This window comes from Eutrigla gurnardus (genome assembly GCF_963514095.1).
Source record: "Eutrigla gurnardus genome assembly, chromosome: 4".
Taxonomy (NCBI): Eukaryota; Metazoa; Chordata; class Actinopteri; order Perciformes; family Triglidae; genus Eutrigla; species Eutrigla gurnardus.
The window spans coordinates 23,621,230-23,642,754 of record NC_139918.1 but is presented as its reverse complement, the minus strand read 5'-3'; the positions used below and the strand labels follow the sequence as shown (position 1 = coordinate 23,642,754).

Sequence of the window (21,525 nt, the reverse complement as noted above, 5' to 3'; positions counted from 1 at the left end):
AGTACTTGCCCGACGGGCAAGTAGGAAAAAACCTTAACGTCGGACCCTGTTGTGTTATGAATACGCACAGCGACTGCTGTCTACTGGTTGAAACCATTGCAGCAATTTGCTAATGGCTGATCTGGAGCCAGGTGACATATATGGAGCCAGCTTTTGTCACCAACAAACCCCCCCCCCTTCCCGCACCCTCCTATAGAGGTGAAGTCCTGCTCCTTCTGGTGGACCACCATCTTTATTTCAGAACAACAATTGTTGATTTAATTTGAATTGTGCCATGAATTTTAAATGAGCAGTTTTCCAATATAAGAGATCATTTTTCACATCAACAAAGTTGTATTTTGTCGTCTAAATGTTGAAGTATGTGAAAAATATGTACTTAGAAATAGTGCACACCCAAAATTCAAGTAAATGACGTCTCGCTGAAGCTACGATGCTGTGTTTTGTACCCGGATGTGACGCTATTCGACTAACTTGCTGGTTCTTTCGCTTCCCGGCTGATTAAAATGGCCACTGGATCAAATACATGAGCTAAGACAACATGATCTTATTTGATGATGAGACAATAGATGTGACTGGGCATGTCTTAGCTCCTCCTCACAGCCCTGCAAATGTTGATACGTTTTTCACGTTCAAAACATATTTTTTGTATTTCAACGTGAGAGGCACTTCAGCCAAAACTCTGGGGTTTAATTACTCTTCAAAAGTTCATCTTTGGGGCGTTTGCATGACAGCGGCTTGCCTCCTCTTAGATGATCTTATTTTATTTTAGGCCATGCCTCATAAATCAGTTAGTGCCATAAAGCGGATATTGCCACCTTGATCCTCCTTGGACCAGATCTGAGTTACCCTTCCCTTAAGGGAGACCTCTGTGATGAACTGTTGATCAAGTGATTAAATAATGCATCGATTTCCATTAATCAGTGGCCGACGGAGAGGTCGAGTGGATGGATCTAATTTATCAATGGAAATCCAATGGGATCCATTCAGTGATGCAAACATGAACAGGCCATTTGTCAGAGGGGGGAGTAATAAAACACAACGGGTGTCGCCGGGCTTCGGACTGCGTCATTCAAGGTTGGGCAGAGGGAAAACCGTCCGAAGCAAACGCTCCCTCCGTCTATCCATGGATGATTGGTGTACAACACACACACACACACACACACACACACACACACACACACACACACGCGCACACACACACACATAATACAGCTGTCAAACAAATCTCCTTGGACGAGCTGGCAGCACATACAGTAAATGTCACCAGGCAGCCATAAACACACACACACACACACACGTCTATATCATCCACACAAGCACATGCACAGTCAACCATATATACTGCATACTGTCGACCCCCTCCCCTATGAAACGCACAGTATGGCCGTGGGGGCTGCCTGTCAGTTGGAGCTCCCTCTCTTCTGATGGAGGCTCTTTGTGAGATTAAAGGCTAATGTGATCTCTGACACGCAACAGGAGCCCTCAGAGAACCCAGCAGTCTGCAGCGTAGTCGTGATGAGAAAAGAAAAGAAAAAAAAAAAGCCCCCCGCCTGCCCCCCCCCCCCCACCCCCCCTCCACCCGTTACATTCATCCATATCCACTATCCATCAAATCCCCAAAAAGAAAACGGTTATGATAGGGTATTTATGACGGTGACCAAATGAAAGAGACAATGAAGTCATGCGAGGAAAGTAAATGTGGCAGAGGATGATGGTGGAGGGACCCACACATGGGGGCTTCTGACACAGGAGACGGAGCGAAACAATGACTAATCACGCAACAATGGAAATACCATGACATGAAAATAACTACAAAAAAAATAGAGTGATATGGGAGGAGAGGGAGGAAGGCTGATAGATTAACTGCAGCCCCACGAGCCGGGCTCATTCACTCAGTCATTGTGGTGCAGGAGGAAACTCCATTTCATTCAGACCTCCAGCAATAACATGAAAGATTTTTTTTTCATCTAAACTCAAACCTCCCAGCAACACCGCTGTCTCCTCCTCCTCCTCCTCCTCCTCCTCCTCCTCCTGCTGAGTTAGAAGGAGGAGAACTGAAAATGGAAAGGAGCATATGTGATGTGCGGGGCTCGATTCAAAGGGGCGAAAGGTCACCGAGGTGTTGATTGGTCGGTGGATGTGAGAAAGTAATATTATAGTATTGGCTGGTTGAAAAAAGAAACTGGGAGGAATGAGAAATGTGAGGCTCGGGGGGGGGGGGGGGGGGTTGTGTTGAAGAGGCGTAGGGTCGGTGCATGAGAGGCAAAAGAAAAATATGTGAGTGGATGAAAAACATAGAATGTACGCACATTCAGTCATTCAAGTCTAGGTGTATGTTACTTCTACATGGACAACAGGTGTGAAAAGGGCATGAAGACGCATCATTGTCTCTTGGAAAAATTCTGGTGCGTAGGTGTAAAAAAGGAGCACTTCAATTGGCTCAAATAAACATGCAATAAGGGTGCAAGACTTCAGCTCAGACATACTTTCCATTTCTTCCTTGCTGTCCAAGAGAGTAAACAAACGATTGAAAACAGTTAAAAGGAAATAGCTCAGAGCTATTTGATTTCTCTCTCTCTCTCTCTCTCTCTCTCTCTCTCTCTCTCTCTCTCTCTCTTTCTCTCTCTATCTCTCTCTCTCTGTGGGTCTTCACTCAAACAGTCTATCCTTGGTTCTCTCTATCTCTCTCTCACACACACACACACACACACACACACATTGCAAATTACACTGTAAACAAAACCAACGTGAGTTGGAGCTGTTATGATGTCACACAAGCGTGAATGTGTTTGTGATGAAATGATTACAGATCAATTATTTCTGATACATTCACATCTAAATATTAAAATACATATCAATCACGAAAAGGCATAATACACACACACACACACACACACAACACACACTTGTTGATAAAAAGTAAGTGTGGATATACTCACAGTCCCCGGAGCCTGAGCCAAATCTTTTCAATCTGTTCCGGCTGCAGGTACTTCAGGGCCGTGCTTTCGAACTCCTCGATCTCTTTGGTGGGAGACTCCATGTCAGAGACTCAAAGAGTTCCGGATGAACCAGCAAGAGATCAAGAACACAAGAAAAAGTTTAATCCCTCTTAAGTGTGAGCAGCGAGGAGATCGCAGCGCGGCGAGCGGAGGGAGTTTGCCGACGTGCTGGAATCCAGGATGTGACCGAGGTTTCCTCTCTTCTTCATTCACATTTGCACCCGCAGCTGCGACAAACCGGCCGTCATCCTTCCCCCTTTTCTCCCTCTTTTCTCCCCCTCTTCTCCCCCTTTTCTCCCTTGTTTATGTGAGAGAGAGCGCGTGTGTGACTGAAACTCAACACTCACAGTGCAGTGCAGCGTTTGAGCAGCTGTGGGAGTCGTGAAACTGTACCTCTCTCTCTCTCTCTCTCTCTCTCTCTCTCTCTCTCTCTCTCTCTCTCTCTCTCTCTCTCTCTCTCTCTCTCTCTCCCTCTCGTTCACTTCTCTCCTGTGTGAGCACAGGGGTCCTGGAGCCATGCCATGCTCTCCCAGCAACGACGGGATGCAGACGGCAGGGCAGCGCAATCCGGGATTAACGCTCGCCGCCCGAGCTCTCCACACAAGAGGGAGGGAGGAGAAACGCCACCAGTCAAAGAGAGGGAGGAGTCTGGCTGATAATGCGAAACCATGTTCTGTTTCATCCACTAGAGAGAAGAAGAAGAAGAAAAAAAAAAGCGGTGGGAGTGAGGGAGGAGTGGGGATGGAGAGGACCGGGAGGGAGAGACCTTTAGGAGAAGGGATGATGAAGGTGTGAGTGCCCTGGATTACTGTAAGCAAAATGTCACAGAAAACATTTTTTTAAACGGGACATTTTTCCCATCAGACACTGCAACAACAACACAGCTTTCCTTTTTTTTTTAATACCCTTTGATTCACACTTAAACAGACCTGTGCTTATTTCATCAGGAATTTAAAAAGGGAGGCGTCCTGGAGCAAAGGCAGACTTCCACGGCCGTCTAGCTCCAAATGAAAAGTGATGAAAATGTATTCGTCATAATACATTTGCTCTACAACATATTAAATGTCATGCCAAAGAGGATTAAATAGCGTGCAGACAGGGCATTGACACTGATTTGACTGAGATTTCTCTGATCCATTGAGCGCATTCAGGACCGTCCTATATTCAGTCCAACCCAGATATAATATTATTCTGGCTCCGTCTGACACACACCCAACACACTCTGCAGTTTTATAGGCAAAAATGTCCTTTCTGCCTCATTTGGTCGGATCATGTGGGAGTTAACTGCGGGGCCAGTTTCAATTTAATACGGTTTTACGATACCTGCGGCCATATAAGCCATCAAAACGCAATGGGCCCTGCATATATTACGTGTTATATTCTGTCCACTGTGGAAGCTGCTTCAGTAATTAAATAGTGAATACAGAAGATGCTTGGAACTTCATTATGACAGGTGCTGTGCAAAATAAGTCAAACGTTTGATTTGATTGCTCCAATAAACGTACATTTTTCCACATTTTTACTGATGGGTTGGTGATTTCAACACGACATCCCCCGTTACATTCCCTTGTTATATCGTGTATGTTAGAAATATTTTGTGCACGGACGTCTAACCTTTTTTGGGCCCTTTCTTGTCTCCTCCTTACAGCTTCCTGCTCTATTAACGTTTAGCAAAAACCAATTAGTCTTCTCATTTACTGCAAAGCCAAAACTTGCCATGGTGACTCAGCCCATACCCCCCCTTTCTTTGAGCCCCCTACCGTCCTCTTAGGTCTTTCAATTACTTGATGCAGGATGCAGGGATAATGCTAGGGCGCCACCTCAGAGGCTCCTGCTTTCATCTGCTGAGATGGGTCCTCTGTGAGGAGGGAGGAGAGAGGTCTGCCCGAGTGCCACGAAGCCTGCTGATGCTCTCTTCAAAGGCACACTTATCTGTCTCTCTCTCTCTCTCTGCCTTCACCTTTCGGTTTCTTTCTCTTTCCTGGCTGCCTTTCTTTCAATACACTCTTCATCGTTGTGTTTTTCCTCCCTTTTTTCTGGAGGTATGTGTGCCGGCCCCCAGGAGATCTCAAGCCACATGCGATGTGGAGATGACAGGTCAAGTTGAGGGGGAAAACCACGACAGCAGCTTCACATTTCCCTGCTTGTTGTTGACAGGTTTGCACCCCTGGGGCCGGATGTCCCATGTCATCTGTATGTGTAAATGCGACACTGAGCAGAGGTTGAGTTTGGTGTGAAAGGTTCCGCCAAAAGCACTACAAGGACTAGGAAGGTCAATTTAAGCTGCATTGCACTTCTTTTGGGTTTTCTTTTTTTACATCCAATGCCAAAACTTCTTAAATGCACTTTCCACATAATTGTGAACGGCAACAACAACGTGGTTACAGTTCGGGGATGATTGGGCCAGTCTGAAAATAACTAACTTTCCGAACCATCAACCCATCATTCACACTCACCTGTGATAGGCCAGGCCATATGAGATATTCAAGTCTGGGGTTTTATTAATGACTTAAACAGTGGTGGACAGTAACGGAGTAAATTTACTTAAGTACTGCACTTAAGTACATATCCAGAGGATTTGTACTTTACTTGAGTATTAGATTTCTTTGGTACTTATTACTCTTACTTGAATACATTTCCAAGACAAATACTTTTACTTTTACTCGAGTTCATTTCAATTTTTTTTTATTTTTTATTTCTTTTTTTTAAGTACTATTGGACACAAGCTGTGTTTGTCAAAGAAGGAACCCTATCACAGTGCACGCTCTCCACTGGGATCTACGTAAAAGCAGAAATACGTAATCCCTCCCCATAAGGATACATGGGGAGACAGAGTTTGTTGTGCTCCTATATTGTCCTTCCTGTAAAGACAAGTGACCTCAACATTGAGTTATTGAAAGCAGAGATGTAGTTTTTTGTAAAACAGTGATTCTCAACCAGTGGTGTGGGGACAACATTGGTCTTTGAGGGGGTTCCAGTTCCCAATGATAGAGAGTTAGTTGGACGGTGCAGGTTCATTTGGTTACAATTTCAATAATTGTTAATAAACATCTGCATCTGCAACATCTGCTGTAGTCCTGTGATTTACTCTTACTCTTACTTTTACTTAAAGTAAATTTAAAAGCATGTACTTTTGGATACTTAAGTACCTTTAAAAGCAAGTACTTTTTTACTCTTACTCGAGTACCATGTCGACTGAGCTACTTTTACTTGCAACGGAGTAAATTTTGACCAGTAGAATTTGAAACCTAATGACTTCTATGTTTGTATTTTGACTTGTTATTATTTCAGACCCCTGCTTAATGTTAGCATTACTCATTAAAGAAGCTCACAACACAAGGTATGCATCACTCGCGTCTTCATTTAAAACATTTTATAACAAGATGCTTGGAAATCACAGAACAATACGCACTAATATTATCAAAGGGTTGAAGAGAAAATATTCATAGTATCCAGCATATACTAGGGGGAAAAAAAAAAAACAAGTTCTCTGATGCATAAAATAGCAGGATCAAGAATGCAGTCTTGTTGAGAGAGATGTGGCCCCGAGCCTTTGCGCCCGAGGAATCTCCGAGACGATTTAAATTACATTGCCAACTGATGAATGAAGCACCTTGAGGACTGTGGCAATAGTTCGGACGACTGAGTGGTGAGGAGGGACAATGCGACGATGCTTATGCAAGCATGTGATGAAATATTAGGAATACACGAAGGTCTTTTACTTCTTGCTCATTTCTAAATCATGTGTCGCCGCCGCTGAAGTATGTGAGTCATTCGCGGTTCAGAGGGCATATTCCATACACAAAACCGTTAAAACCGAACTCAAGGATGAGTAGCAAGTACGGCAGAATGTGAATAAAAGCTCTGCCTTGGGTGGGCTGCACAACAATAACATATATCTGGATGGCTCTCACACAAGACTGATGAACCAACACACACGAGCCAAAGCTGATTGTGTCCCTTCCAAGTAATGATCATCAAAATATGTCCCTGATTAATAACTATTACAACAACTCCTCACAAAAAGAAAAAAGACCTAATGAATCAAGTCTTCGGGGATTTAATTATTCATATGACTTTGATGGAGGGACTTGCTGGAATTTCCGCTCTGCTAAGATATTCTTGTCGCCGCGCTCAGGCTCCCTCAAAGCTCACACATCCAAATCCAGACATTAACAGCCCCAGCCATTTGGAGGTACATGAAAAATTCAAATCTCATTTAAATTTTCCAGGCAAGTCGATAAGGATATCTATGTATCAAAATAGCAATTGCCTTTGCGGTAATGACCACATTTTGGTGAAGATCATCTATCACAAAAATACAGTATGGTTCCCCATCTCCACTTCATTTCTCCTTTCTGGATTGGATGGATGGGAGAAATTGAGGTCACCTGGCCATGGAGCTATATTTATTTGAAGAGTGATTGAGGTGAAAAATACCCCAGAGAAGAAACTTCCCATTACTCCGTCCCCATGAGATTCCTGCGGGTCAAAGGTGATGCATACGACGCGCCGAGGGCCGAGGTGAAGAGGGAATCAGCCTCGAGTATCACAGAGACACTTGACGTGAAAATAGCCCTTCTTTGAAATACAAGGAACAAACTGTTTTTTTTTTATCGAATATGATTATTTTTTTCAAGTGCGTATATCGGACAGAAATATGTGACATGTGATCACAAGGAAAAGTTCAGCCTTGTATTCACTTTTCTACAGCGAGTACATTTTAGTCACACTAGTTGCAAGACTGTTTAGATGGTTTGTCCATCGGGGCGCCACTGTGGTCTAGATTAAAGGATCTCAACACCTGTGGATGTTATCCAGTCTCTCACCACTCATCTGACACTGATGAAGACACAGGCTTACATACCACTGCTGTCTTCAACCATGTTTATGTCTCTTTTTAAGGAAGACATCCTTAAGGAGGTCGAGACAGATTGGTGAGTCTAAAAACTTTCACCCAGAAGATCACTGTTCGTGTCCCGTATGAAACCAGAAGTCGACGTTGTGACCATAATCTTCTCCTTAACCTAAGCAGGTTAAGGAAGTAGTTAAGTAGGCTAAGTAGTTTTGTTGCCTCAACACCACGGGGGCTTGTGCAATGATCCCTCGTGTCGCTGGACAGTCATCGGAAAAAAACATTGTAATATCAGTTCAGTGAATCATCTCCACACCGACTTGATGGATTTGTCACCACATTTTGCCGGACGTCTGTCAGGATGAACACCACGATTGTCTGACATTTCACCTAGCGCCATCTGCAGGTCACAATTTGCTTGTGTGATGTCACTGATGTTAGCAATTAGCTCAAAGCACTGCTGTGCCAGAGAACAGCCACACAGCTGTTAGCGAGGCTTTAGTCTTGTTGACCTGACAGCGACCTCACAGGAACAGAATGCTGATATGCTAACGGCTTACTAAGTGCGCATTTATGGCCAACATGTTAGCAAACACTACTTTACTGCTGCTTAAGCAGAGCAACGTCAGGACTCCCGTTGGAGCCGTGGTTCTGGTCACCTGATATCCTGTCACCTTTTCTTGCTTTTTAGCTCTGGTGCACACATCCTGTCTTCCTGAACACTCAACTGTCTGCCGCTGGTTTACTTAAATAATCTCTCATTGACACCAGACCGTCTGTGCTACTCAGGACGGGTGTTAGAGTGAGCCGTTGGGAGGCAGCAGTATAGTCTAAATACAGACTGGATAACCCAAACAAAGTGATAAAAGCAGCTTACAGGTATAAATAGCTCCGGCGCTGGGAGTTGCATTTCATTGGCCATACTTTTGGGGGTTTTTTTCTTCATTGTCACCGTCTTTTTAGATGTCATTAACAGTATCTCCCGACTGTGTGTCTGGGTGAAAAGATGCTACATGCAAGTGCCCTTACAGAGATAAATGAAGTCACTAAGTATTCAAGTTTATATATATATAAATAATATTTCATTTTAAATAGCCCAAATCAATGATAAAACATATACTAACCTATAAATGACAATATTATCACTAAGGTTAAATTGTGAAGAAGAAAAAAGGATGGTCAGCTTCTATGTAATGTCCTCAAAAGCTGTATTCAAAAGCCAGTTTGAGGGTTTACAAGTGCTTTCAAAATCTCATTCTAGCTCGGGTCTCTGTCCCCTGCGATAATAATTATGACCACCATAAAATAGTCCAGGATAGATGGGTGTTTTCCTGTCAAAGAGTTCACTTCAGGGTCAAGGCTGAGGAAGCACCGCGCTCGCCGTAACTCACACAGCTCAAAGTGACAAACACCACCACAGCAAATGTATGGTGCAGGGACAAAATACTCGGCCTTAAGTACCCCGAGCCTGTAACTGCTCTGATCCCATTACTATATTAACCCAAGAATAAGATGTGTGTCAAGTCATGGGTGTGTATTTAAAAGCTGCTATTTGTGGTGGGAAGGGAATCCCACTTTACATGAGACGTGACGTCACATAAAAAACCCCAAACAACATAATGCACACTGTATGTATGAGCTCATACTCTGGACTTCTGATATCATTAGAGGTTTGGCACAGTGACAGTCTTTGGTGAAAGCACTGTCCATTATACTTCGCTATGTATAGCCCAATCCAGAACTATGTGGCGTCATGTGGCAGATAGCAGTGATGCAGCTCTTTAACATCCTAACTGTGAGGTCACACCTCGATCATTCTAATGAATAGCTCTGTGTGCTACCGGACACGCTGGCCGGCGCAGGCTCATTAGTCGGCTTGGGAGGCTGGAGATGGAAGTTGTAGCTGCACAGGGGGGGGGGGTCAGCCTTCAAAACCAGGGGCTACCGCGATGGTGGCAGCCGCCTTAATCAAGTGGAAAGTTCACAGCATCCAATTAACCAGTAGATAAATCACACAGCTGACCACAGAATATTATCAGAGTTTTATCTGTGTGCATTTAAGCATGTCTGTGAGGATTCTGGTTACAGGATGTTTATGTGTGTCAGACTGCTTAGAACTCAGTTTAAGAAGACGATAGAAGAAATGTGCTCCGTCGAAACTCGGTTTAAAAAAAAGTTGTTGTAATTTTCACTGGTCAAGGTTTATTATGCTTTAAAACGCTCTAGCTTTAAAGAGATTTAAAATGTGTTTATTTGTGATGGTCAGGTCAAGAATAAACTACAAATGTAGTGCAAAACTCTTTTTTTTGTTGTTTTAATGCAACTATGAACAGATGTTACCATCCACTACTGATGTGCACATTTCAGACTGAACAGTTGGTGGTGCTAATTCTGCAGTCAGGGGCCGTTAAACAATCATAGAAGAAGGCACAACGAGATGATGTAATTAAAAGAGCGACACGTGCGTCTTTGCATCAAGTCTGTATCCATTACAGTAGTCTTATTGTGTCAATACTTTTATTTTTCAATTTTAACATAAAAACTGGTGGATGCGTACATGTTATATTCCTGCTGGGGAAAAATCCAGCAGTTTTTTAAGTTACATTTTACGAGGCGACACATTATAGATTTGTCATCCGTCTCCATCAATTTATCAATAAGTTATTATGCATTAATTACTGGTTGGAACTTGCAATTACATTATCAGTGCCTATGTTATTATTACAAGAATGTTGATAATAATGTTGCAAGTTTTACCACGGTCATGCAGTAGTGTGGATTAGAGAGGTAATTGTTATTTTTTTAAATTGAAAAAATAGATTTTGGCTAATGAGTAATAACTAACCAATGAAAATAACACTAATGGCATTTCTGTGTTTCACCCCCTTTAAAGGTATACGGCTATGACAGCAGAGCTGCGATTTTAAATGGAGATAAAAATCAATGAAAGTATTGGACCCAGATGAGAAGCGACTGCTGATGGAAATGATGATCAGATCGCATGCTGATATCTGAATGAGAACCATTAAAAACGGTTGCTCAGCATGCAGAATGGAGACAATAAAAATACTGCTAAGTGCTCTCAACCATTTAAATTTCAGTTGGTGCAGCGGGTACACAAATGATACTTAGTAAAACATCAGGCTTATAACTGGTATCTACAGCTAACTCATTAATCTACGATGCGTAAACAAGTAAGTGGCATATTGTGAGTGACTGTGGATTTGGGGGTAAACAATGGCACAGCCTGCTATACACAAAGCCATTCAAAAAAAAAAATCACTGCTTTCATCTTCACCCCGTACAGCCCATTCACTCCTTTGCGAGTGCTTTAAAATGCGTAATGCATTTCTAATGAGCAGACACAACAGCATGACACCAGCCGCACTGATGAGTCAGCGTGTGTCTCTACACTAATGGCTCCATATTGTTTTTTCTGTCCCTCACTCTGTGCCTCAGCATTCACTCCACGGTGTTGCAGCGGCGACTGTAATCCTGAATCCAGCAGCTGCTGTGTGTCTGAAGTGTGGCGGCCATTCAGCTGATAGGGAAATAGATGGAAGGATTTGAAAAAGATAATGAAGTAGCTTTACTCAAACTGCAGGCAGACAATTCAACAATGAGCCGGTCGGATACTTGGAGACAAATGGACCGCGGAGCAGTGGGTATAAAAAGCTAAATGTTCCAAAATGTCATCATATTCACACAGGCCTCCGCTGACTTTCTACCTTCTTTCAACACCAGTTAATGGCCGCTGTCCTTTAACTCTCCCCATCCTGCCTGCTACACTTCATGTCGTCCCTCTCTGTTCTCCAATAAAATCTAATTATCGTCACCTGGAGGATAGCAGCCAGCTCTGTCCTCGGAGGTGACGCGGTGGTTACATCATTTTATGGATTACTGCTAGTTCCTTGGCCATTTAATCACCTCGTGCCATAATCTTGCCATCTGTCATTCAGTTGTAGATCCCTGTCCTCCCCGTGGATTTGCCCTCTATTAACCACTATTGGCCCAGCCGAAAGACTTCCCCTGACCTTAGTGGGAGTTCCCAGACAAAGACGTGTGAGAGTGAATCATATGGAAAGCATGCAAAACCCCCAAAAAAAGGCATACTAAGCTCTTTGTTAAATCACTCCTTCACCAGTCAAATTACTTTAATAAAGGATAAATTGGCAGCTAGGCGTTTTGTTTACATATTTTAATGTGGTTAAACCGTTAGGTTTACTGAAATGAATCACTCCCTTGCACGCTAGAAGACAAATGCAGATCGTTTAGCTTTGGCCAAGGATGTAGCAGCGCTTGACTTGTGTTTGGCATTTGTTCCGCACCCTGATTAAAGCTAAAGCTACGTCTCAGCTCAGGCCAAAATAAGTCACTGTCTCTTTGGACAAATGGACTGTTTCCTCTAAGGAAGGTGACGGTGCTTTTAGCTGCCCGGCACCACTGACTGTGTTTTTCTTTCAAATCTAGGCTCCAGCTTTTAAATGAAGGAAGGGGCTGAATCCAGTCAAGTGGAAAATCACTTCCTCCTTGTCAACATGTACTCTGTGTTCTGGAGGATGGCTGCGGCGCTGCAATTTAAGATAGCATGGAGAAGCAGAGAAGAAGCATGCGCTACTGAGACTTTGCAGAGAAGCAGAGACAGAAAATGAGACAATAGTCGAATGGGATGTCCACTATCTCATACCAAACACCCCATACATTATAAATCTCTGTGAATGCTTGCTTCACAAACACGTTGGGGGGGAAGCGGTCCTTCCAAATCAGCTCGCCGTAACTCCTTGTCTATTTTGCATACAATCAAAAAGCTTGTTATCCCACACTAGGTGCATTTTTAGTATCCTCTTACAAACGCTCACTTCTGGCCACCTGCGGCATTTGTAACGCTCTCTAGAGCCATCAAGGTTAATTGGAATCAGGCATTAAAAGACGTTCAATATTCTAAAAGTGACAACAAATTATGTTAATGGGGGTTTGAAGTCCTTGTTATCAAGGTGGAATCAATCTTGCCCACGTCCCTTGAGGTCAGCAGCCATACATAGCAATTAGCACTGTGTGTATACACGTGTGAGTGCGTGTGTGTGTGTGTGTGTTAGAATGTTAAATGTCAGACAGAAGATTATCCTCTCCATAGAAAGCAAGGAGGACCTACTTCCAACCGTCCCAACTTAATAATCAAGTTCACATTAATGAGAGTCCAAGATTCTGAAATGAATACACGATGCTGAATGATGCCTGATCTTATATGCCGCCCTTGTTTCCTCCCCTATACGGTAAAAGGACAATCGACTGCATTGTACGTATGCAAATTACACTTGTGTAAGCCAACGAGCTGCACCCGGCTGTCGATGTCCCACTGCAGCCTGACGCTGGACTTAATCCATGATAATCAATAAATAATAAATGACATTCCTATTTTTATTTATTGCCAGAGCAGCTTGACAGCACCAAACCTGATGGCCGTTTTCTCTGTGGCGTCTGGTTCATCTGCTGCGGGGAGATCGTCGGCCAGAATCTCTTCAGGAGACCGCGGGTCATTCAGTGGGGCCTTCTGGTCTTTGCCTTTGATCCCCATCCCCGCCGTGATGGCGTTCCACAAAGCACTCTGGGATTTTGAGCCTGCCAAAGAAAAAAAGTGGTGTCACGGTTATTTTGTAGCGAGACATAAATCAAGCTTTCATTTTTTTTGGCCAGGTTTGATTCATTATGTGACAAAAAGCAGAATTGTTCAGTCTTGGCTGAGTGGCCTTCAGTATCTCAGTGAAACGGAGTGAGAGAATTGTTCACCTTTGTAATGCTGCCCCCATGTGGATAAATGTTGTCAATGCAAGTTTATCTTGTGAATTGTTGCATAGCAGGGTAATCAATCTTTGCCAGTTAATAAACTGTTTTAAATCCCAGATTCCCCAAAGGTGTCATGTAAAGTAAACATGTCATACTTTTGTATCCTATTTTAAGAGAACACCACCTCCTGAAAATATGATCATTAATCATCTGATCGTTATCTATCTGTATAGTTTCTCTCTTCTAAAATGAGATCATTGTTAGTAACAGTGAAATCTTGTTATAGAATTTAAAAATATTTTTTTTCTGTGTTTCTCAATTTTAAGGATATAAAAAATGAATGCAAATTAATTAATTTGTTAACTTGACTAATAATTAAGTATAATAGACTAATAGTGAGAATACTTACGTGCAAAACTAGCCAGTGGTCTGGTGGAGCTCTCCCCATCTTCATTTGCCACTGGACGAAGAAAAACACATGGAAGAGAATCAAGTGAGGCAAGGAAATGTGGGATTTGTACATGCATGCTTATGTGAAACTCTTTGCACCAATGAGCCAAAATTCATCTGAAACATCTGTTTTTGTTGTTATACACGCTTATTTTATTGAATACTACAAATACTTCAAATAGTTTCTGATATCTGGATATATTCACATGCGCAACAAATACAGTATTCACAGTTTAACTATTAGGAAAGGTCATTACATGCACAATCCCACATCCACAATGCACAATCCCACATACATATATATATATATATATACACACACTACAAGCTGCACAATTAATTTTAATGAGCCTCTCCACATCCCGGCTTTGTCGTTTATGTCCTTTTACATGTACTCTTCTATGTCTATAGGTGATTTTCACTTCCATTTAACCCTATAATGTCCTTGAAATGTGATTGAATTGACTGTGAAAGAGGGAGCTGACAGAGAATGGTGACGTATATACACAAAAGACAAGACTGCATTCATTTAACAGGTCAGGCCAGCGCCTCAAGGTGTAGTACCCATATCACCCACTAGATGCTGACATCTAGAGGAAAATGTCCCTCTAACAACAGAATGTCAATAAATGTTTTCCCACAACAAGTTAAACTGTGAAGTGTCATCATTGTGGCTCAAATAATGTGTAAATATTAAGCTTGTGAGAGGGTGATGAGACACCAAGCATGTATTTGTTGTGCTGTGTTGAGTATTTAGGAACATTTTAACAATTTATTTAATGGTGATCATCAATTTGATCAAGATTTTTAACTTTTTCTGGGACAATTTTGCATATTTTTCTGACTTCAACATAAGAAGCTCATGAAACGACAATTAGCTCAAAGGTGTTCCAGTTTTAACAAGACCATTTCCTCTGAGAGGGCTTTTCAGGCCTGGTCAGTTAATTATATTCCAGGGTTTCCCGGTGTATAATTGGCTGAACTCACAAAGCCCGAACACCCATCAAAGCAAATGAAGGTGACTTGTGAAAGGAAATCATCCTACAGTAATAATGTTCAGGTAAAGGCAGAGCCAGTTATCATCTTCTTGTACAAAGCTCCCCTTCACAAAAGACTGCAACTAATTACGACGACTCCGAACAGTCGAGATACCGTGGAGCCGACGTCATCACTGCTGTTGAAGCCAATCAAGGCCAGCAGGACTAAAGCCAGGATTGAGATGAACATCTGGATGCTCAGAGTTAAATTCGACAACCTGTGGATGTTCAGGATAATCCCAGATGGGTCGCCTGACATTATTCTGGCCTTTGTCGACCCTGAGAGTGACGCCGACCCTGAGGATCAAATGAAAGAAAGCACGCCTCCACCCCTTCCTACAGATCTCTGAGATGAAAGAGCCGTCTGAGTCCTAGTTTCCCTAAAACATTTTCGAGTTGGCTCACCACAGACTCTATTCGCCTATTTGAATCATTCTAGGCTTTCTTCATTCCTAAAATTCTGAGACAGAAATACTTGTATATTGCAATCGTTTATACTCTCCCACCCACCTTCAACTCTCGTTCCAGTATCTGTATTATTCCTAGTTTTGTCCTGTGATCTGGAGTCTATTGTGTTACATTTGTGGCTGAACCTTGACAGGCAGCATAGGAGCAGATGAGACTGCGGTTGCCAATCCTTCTCATAATAACAGACTGCCGTGTTCTTTCAAAAGCCAGAACAGACAAGGCCATGTGCAATATTAAAGCTGCATGTGACCGTTTGTAGATCTCGTCAAACATCTCTCGTCAACATAAGCAATATTGTTTGACTGATACTTACAATAACATTCAGACTGCCCACAGATGGACGGTAAATTAAACAATCTGTAACTGTTAAATGATGAATGAGGTTGGATGGCAAAGATAATGTTCAACGTTTTGTCAATTGCACGAATACTTGCAGGAAGATGTCTCGCTACTTTTGCCGTTGGCTCTAATGAGCCACCTGCGGCTCAGCTCTTAAGTCTCTGTGAGTGGTGGCACTGAAGACTCCCAACTCACACTAACGCTGGGTCAGTGGCCCCTCGCCGTCTGACAAAGACGCACCGAGGCATCCTGTAGCGTCTGTGTGAGATGCACCACGTTTTCAACTAACTCCGGTGTAAACCCATCCACGCCATTATTAACTGTTCAGAGCAACTGACAAGTATAAAGGGAAGGCAAGTCTGCTGAGGTAGACGGTCGGGGTGGATGGATGACACAGACTTTCACGCAGGAGACCACTGTTCAAACAAACACACACTTGCACTCATGAGACAGCTTCTTTGACTTACACAGCACTATTTAATTAATGCCATGCAGGCTACGTAAGTTCTGTAACTTATTTTGAAAAGCAACTATGCGTGTAACGAGGAGAAACTATGTTTCCTGTGAACACAAAGTTTATTTTGAAAAGACTTTTGCATGTAACGTGTGGAAATGAAGGGTCACTGACCAAGTGTTGGTATTCATGTTCAAATGTTTTGCTGTTTCGGGGATACATGTGGAGATTGAACCACGTATTTTGATTTGCTGCCAAGCATGTTTTAGGATAACAGAGGAAGAACTAACAAAATGCACCATCCAACTAATTAACCGTCACAATGTATTGGAAACCTGGTAAATGTTGACAGAGTGGACTAAGCTTTATAAAACTAGTGCTGTTAACTTGATGTTGACACGGTCAGCATCATCCTCTGAAGTCTGAATACACATTCATTTATATTTGTTGCGCTGCTGGGGTGAAATAGGAAGTTCTGCTCTCTCTCTCTCTTTCTCTCTTTTTTTTTTTTTTACTAATGGAGTTCATTTTATGAGCGCTCAACTGACGACAGTTTTTATGTTCACAGTGAATGAGCTTTAATCAGAATAAACCGGCTTAGATTTGCTTGAAAAGATTCTCAAAAATCCTTCATCAAGTCAGAGCGGAGCATTCAAGGTTTGTCACATCTGGAATACCCTCTATTCACTGCTGTAGGTGCAAAGGTGAGTTCATTACGAGGGTGATATACCAGTTTACTGTCCTCTGTGCTTTAAAAAATAACATTATAATTTTCACTGATTTTACTTTGGTATTTGTGCTTGTCATATGCTGGGATGACTGACAGGTATTGTATTATTGTGAAATCGTGACTATTGTTTGGTGGTGTAGGTTTAACTATATTATTGTTTTGTTGGCAATTTTAAGTTTATAGTATACGTTGCCAGTCAGTTTGCAAGAGGGTTATAAGATAGTGATCATTTTTTAGGAGGAAATATACAAAAATGTGCAGTCAATCTAAAGATTCATCTAAAATTAAAGTATTTCAGAAGAGTAGAAAGATGTGCTGGGATACTACACACATGTGCATTTAATTTATAGTCTTACACTTCAGAAGTTTACAGAATTCTGTATGGAAAGCAATTCTCAGGGAAAAGATCAATAACGTGTGTCAAGCATGGAAAAAAATATCCTACAAGGTATTAAGAAAAAAAACAGACAAAAGAGCCTCTCAGTAAATACAATATTAGTCCCCAATAAAGACTTGCTTTAAAATAGCTTCCAAGCAAAACAAAGTTATCATGATAAAGACACAAATCAAGACATAGATGATCCTCATAAGTAGTTTTGCTCAAAGTACTGGATTACATTTTTTTTTTTAAAGATAACCAAAATGGTAATGTGTATGTAAGACTGAAAAAATGGAAAGATTGTAAAAATGATACCATATTATAGCATGTACAACACACATGACATGTATCGATGTCACACTATCTTAATCACTCAAAGTATGCTGAGCCCTGCATGTACACATGAAAAGTCTGCTCCAGACCAGAGGGAAAAGTTCAAATCCGTTTTCTTCACAAGCTTTGTAACATCAACAAAAGCATAATGAAGTTCACAAGCCTAACACGCAACTAAACTCAGTGGAGGCTCAGAGTTTAATAGAGGAGTGCACAAGGTGCCCAGCCAGGCAATGAGCTACCAGCGCTTAGGAGTCACGCTTCAGAGGAGGTGATTGGCAAAATGCTGTGCAGACTGAATCCCAGGCCCAGCGAGCAATTGATTGTGACACTCGTGGGTTACCATGACAACTGCCATGCTTGTGGGTAGTATCGGGGGGGAGATATAGTCCACATGTGATAGAGGCAGGGTTCTCAGAGGTAACAGGATGTGTCCAAGCGAGCGGAAAAATTCAAGGTCTATCTTCTGTGGGATCATAAAATCTTTTAAGGCTTTTATCGAATTTAAAAAGATATCTGTTACTTATTTGAAGATAGCTCTCTTCCTGTTTTTATGCCTTTACACCCATGACACTGAAACCCTTCTTATCAATATATCATGCAGATAAGTGTATGTAGGCAGTGTTTGTCACAGGCTATATATAGTATTTCCTGTCTCATGCTATGCAATAACAACAGCACTGAGCTTGATGCCCACAGTTTAACTGAGGTAAAACTCACTATGAAGCTCTATGCAAAGCATTGACGAGACTTGGATGAACCCATCCAGCCTTGGATGCACCAAAGCCTCTTCGGTTCAGGCTTCAGTCTTCGACCCACAGTCGGAGCTTTGCCTTACTGCTCCACCGGAGGCATGGCGGAAAACAGAACCAGGACTGTGCAGGTCAGACTGCTGTGGTAAAAGTCAGAGGTTTTTCTAAAGGACTCTGGTGCTCGGGAACACTTCAACGCAGAATGAAAAGTTCCTTGTTTTAGCTTTTAGTGTACTTTAAAGTGCATTAGACACTTAGACGCAAATTGAACACAGGGTGGAACGGAAGGTGGAGGATCAAACAAACACAAGACTTTTGTCCAGGAGACCGCTGTTCATGTCCCGTGTGAAAGTACATGTTGACATTTGGTCACATGAGTCATTAGTCACGTGGCTTATTAGTGTCATTAGTTAGTTATGTAGTGTTAAATATAAAATGTATATAATCTGCACTCAAGTCATTTTATTGCCTAGCAAACACTTCCTGTTATGTACATCTGCTTACATATGTCTTTTGCAAAAACTAAATATTGTCAACATTAATCATCAGTGTATAAAATTCTTGTGGTGAATGTGTTAAACACACTTATTTTCACATCCAGCAAATCCGGACATTTAATCAGAGTTATGGTTCTGGTCACCAGAGGAGTTTTAAGTCCAGCATTCAATCGTTCCTTTCAGCTGTTTCTGTCTCCGGCATCTCTGACCTTTCAGCTTTGAAATGCTCCACTATCTCCACCATTACATAATTTCATGTTCACTGCTGTTTGGGCTAGGTGAGCTGCGTGGGTTTACCAGAGCTGGTTCTGCTCAAAACATCTGAAAAGATTAGTTGATTAGCGCAGCTTTACCGGATTTCACAACATGATTAAAAAGATAAATTGCCCATGATTAAAAAGTTGAGACTGACCTCAAACCAGTGATGTCGCAGCAGGTGTTTACTGTCAAACTGTGGCGCAAACCCCCGATGTGACAACACTGATTGGCGAGACGCAAAAAGTGCAGCGACATTTTCCTGCCTTTTGTGACTCAGTGTTGAATTACCCTTTCTGTCCAAAAGCAAAATGCACGTTATCAGTTTGAACACTTTACATGTCTTGTGACATCGCTGCTGCCGCTGTGTACACAACTCAAACAACTTCTCATAAACTACCAACAGGTCCGAGGACACGAGAACATCTTCATGTCGCTCCTCCGAGAGCACAAAGACAATGCAAGTGGCACTTAAAGTTCATCAACACTCCGGTTGTCAAGACAATAGAACGGATTCCTGGTGACGTCAGCGGCAACACAGCCGAAGACCCCTTGTTTCCATGGTGTAGTTGCATTACAGAGGCAAGCATCAACTTCAGTAGAATGCACTAATGTGGCGAGTTGTGCAGAGAGGCTGACATGCGATGCCTTCAACGACGCCTCACACTCTCTCACACATATGCATTCTGCTCCCGTCATGCACACTCCGATGCATCGCGCTCACACGCAAACACACTTCACCTTTTCTTTCCCGCTCTGCCTTCCCAACAATTTCTTACCTATAGTAATGTTGAAGCCGTCAATGCTGAAGGTGGCACTCCGACCCTTCCTAAATCGATGCTTCTTGGAGTCAGCTTCCATTGCTTTAGCCACCTCTGGTCACCCTTTAAGCCTTTTGATCTGTTGTAATGCCTCTTGTCAATTGCACTTGTTTCAGTTTCGTTTGGGTAACTCTCCTCCCGGAGAGGGGGAGAAAAAAAATGTAGTCCTCCGACTCCCGCTGGAGGAGAACCGATTCACCGCTTCTCGTTAAAGACACCGAGCTGGAGAATTTCTCTAAAGTCCTTCTCCACCGCCTTGCCTTTGTTGTACATGTCTTTTCTCTCCCTCTCTCTCCGTTTCTCACACCTCAACAGGCTCATTTCAAGGAGCTTATGGCTCTTGATTTGTTTTTCTTCTCTCGATCTCTCTCTCCACCCCTCCCACCACGCTTTCTCTCCCCGTCTCTCTTTCCCAAGAGGTACAGTAGGTGTGAGTGGTGGGTGGCGGTGGTAGTGGTGGTGGTGGTGGAGGTTGGAAGGAGAGGACATCTCTAGAGGTCTTTAAACGAACGTGACTCCTCCTACTGTCAAGAATTTATAGCCGAAGCACTGGAAGCTCACAGTTGGTATGACACAGGCCTATTGTAGACTATTCTGTTTGTTCACACATACACACACACACACACACACACACACAAACACACACACACACACACACACTCAAACATGCAACAAACACAGGGGAAAGGAAAAGGTGGACTGAAAGAGTGATTATGTGTACTGACTGAGTCAACGCTAGTCATTAAATGTCGCAGCTTTTTATTTTGCAGGAGACTCACAAAGTAAACCCAATAACATGAGTACATGCTGTTCTTTTGGAATAAAAAACAATCAAGCTCACCCAGTCGAATGGTTACATTGAGAGCACACCAACAAATTAATTTATTTCCTTCCCTTTAAGTGCCTGCTGATTACTGGAAATGACACCGGAGCAAGGCTGCTGCTTTTAGAGGGTTATCCAGGAAAACTTTTCCCTTTATGCAAATTAAAACTACCTTTTCCTTAACTCAATACACATCTCCTCACCTGTGCACATAAACACACACCTGCACACACCAGATCAACGGTGGATAAAAAGCTCCCATTATTAGCACCATCTGACATTTAGCATTGGTATTCTTCTCCCCCATGATTAGTGTCTGTGAGTGCTCTTTATGAAGGCTTCTGGCTTGTTCTCAAACCTTTTAAATTCAATAGAAGAGAAGAATAATGTATTTTAATTGTCATTTCATACTTCATTTATATACAACTCATGAGTGATCACTATAGGCTGCTCTATGGTAACCAAACCTCTTTCAGAGTTGCTCATGATTTAAGCTAATATTGACTTATGATAAGTTTGCTCTTCTCTTTTTTTTCAAGCCACTTTTTA

General features: G+C 42.4%; 1 protein-coding gene across 4 annotated transcripts in view; it reads right to left on the bottom strand.

Moving 5' to 3' along the window:
* pde1cb (phosphodiesterase 1C, calmodulin-dependent b) overlaps positions 1–21,525 on the bottom strand; it is an 88,529-nt gene that overhangs the window by 60,267 nt on the left and 6,737 nt on the right. For 2 of the 4 annotated variants that reach the window (XR_014596964.1, XM_084007169.1), the window contains exons 1-3: positions 20,112–20,228; positions 14,048–14,098; positions 13,308–13,473 (exon numbers count right to left, since the gene is read on the bottom strand). Coding sequence is in view for 3 of the 4 variants with exons in the window: in XM_084007169.1 (XP_083863295.1) it covers positions 13,308–13,473; positions 14,048–14,098; positions 20,112–20,193 (299 nt within the window). In the remaining variant the exon portion in view is untranslated. Of the gene's footprint in view, positions 1–2,939; positions 3,285–13,307; positions 13,474–14,047; positions 14,099–20,111; positions 20,229–21,525 lie in introns of those variants that run through there. The other 2 variants (XM_084007171.1, XM_084007170.1) reach the window with 2 other exon arrangements.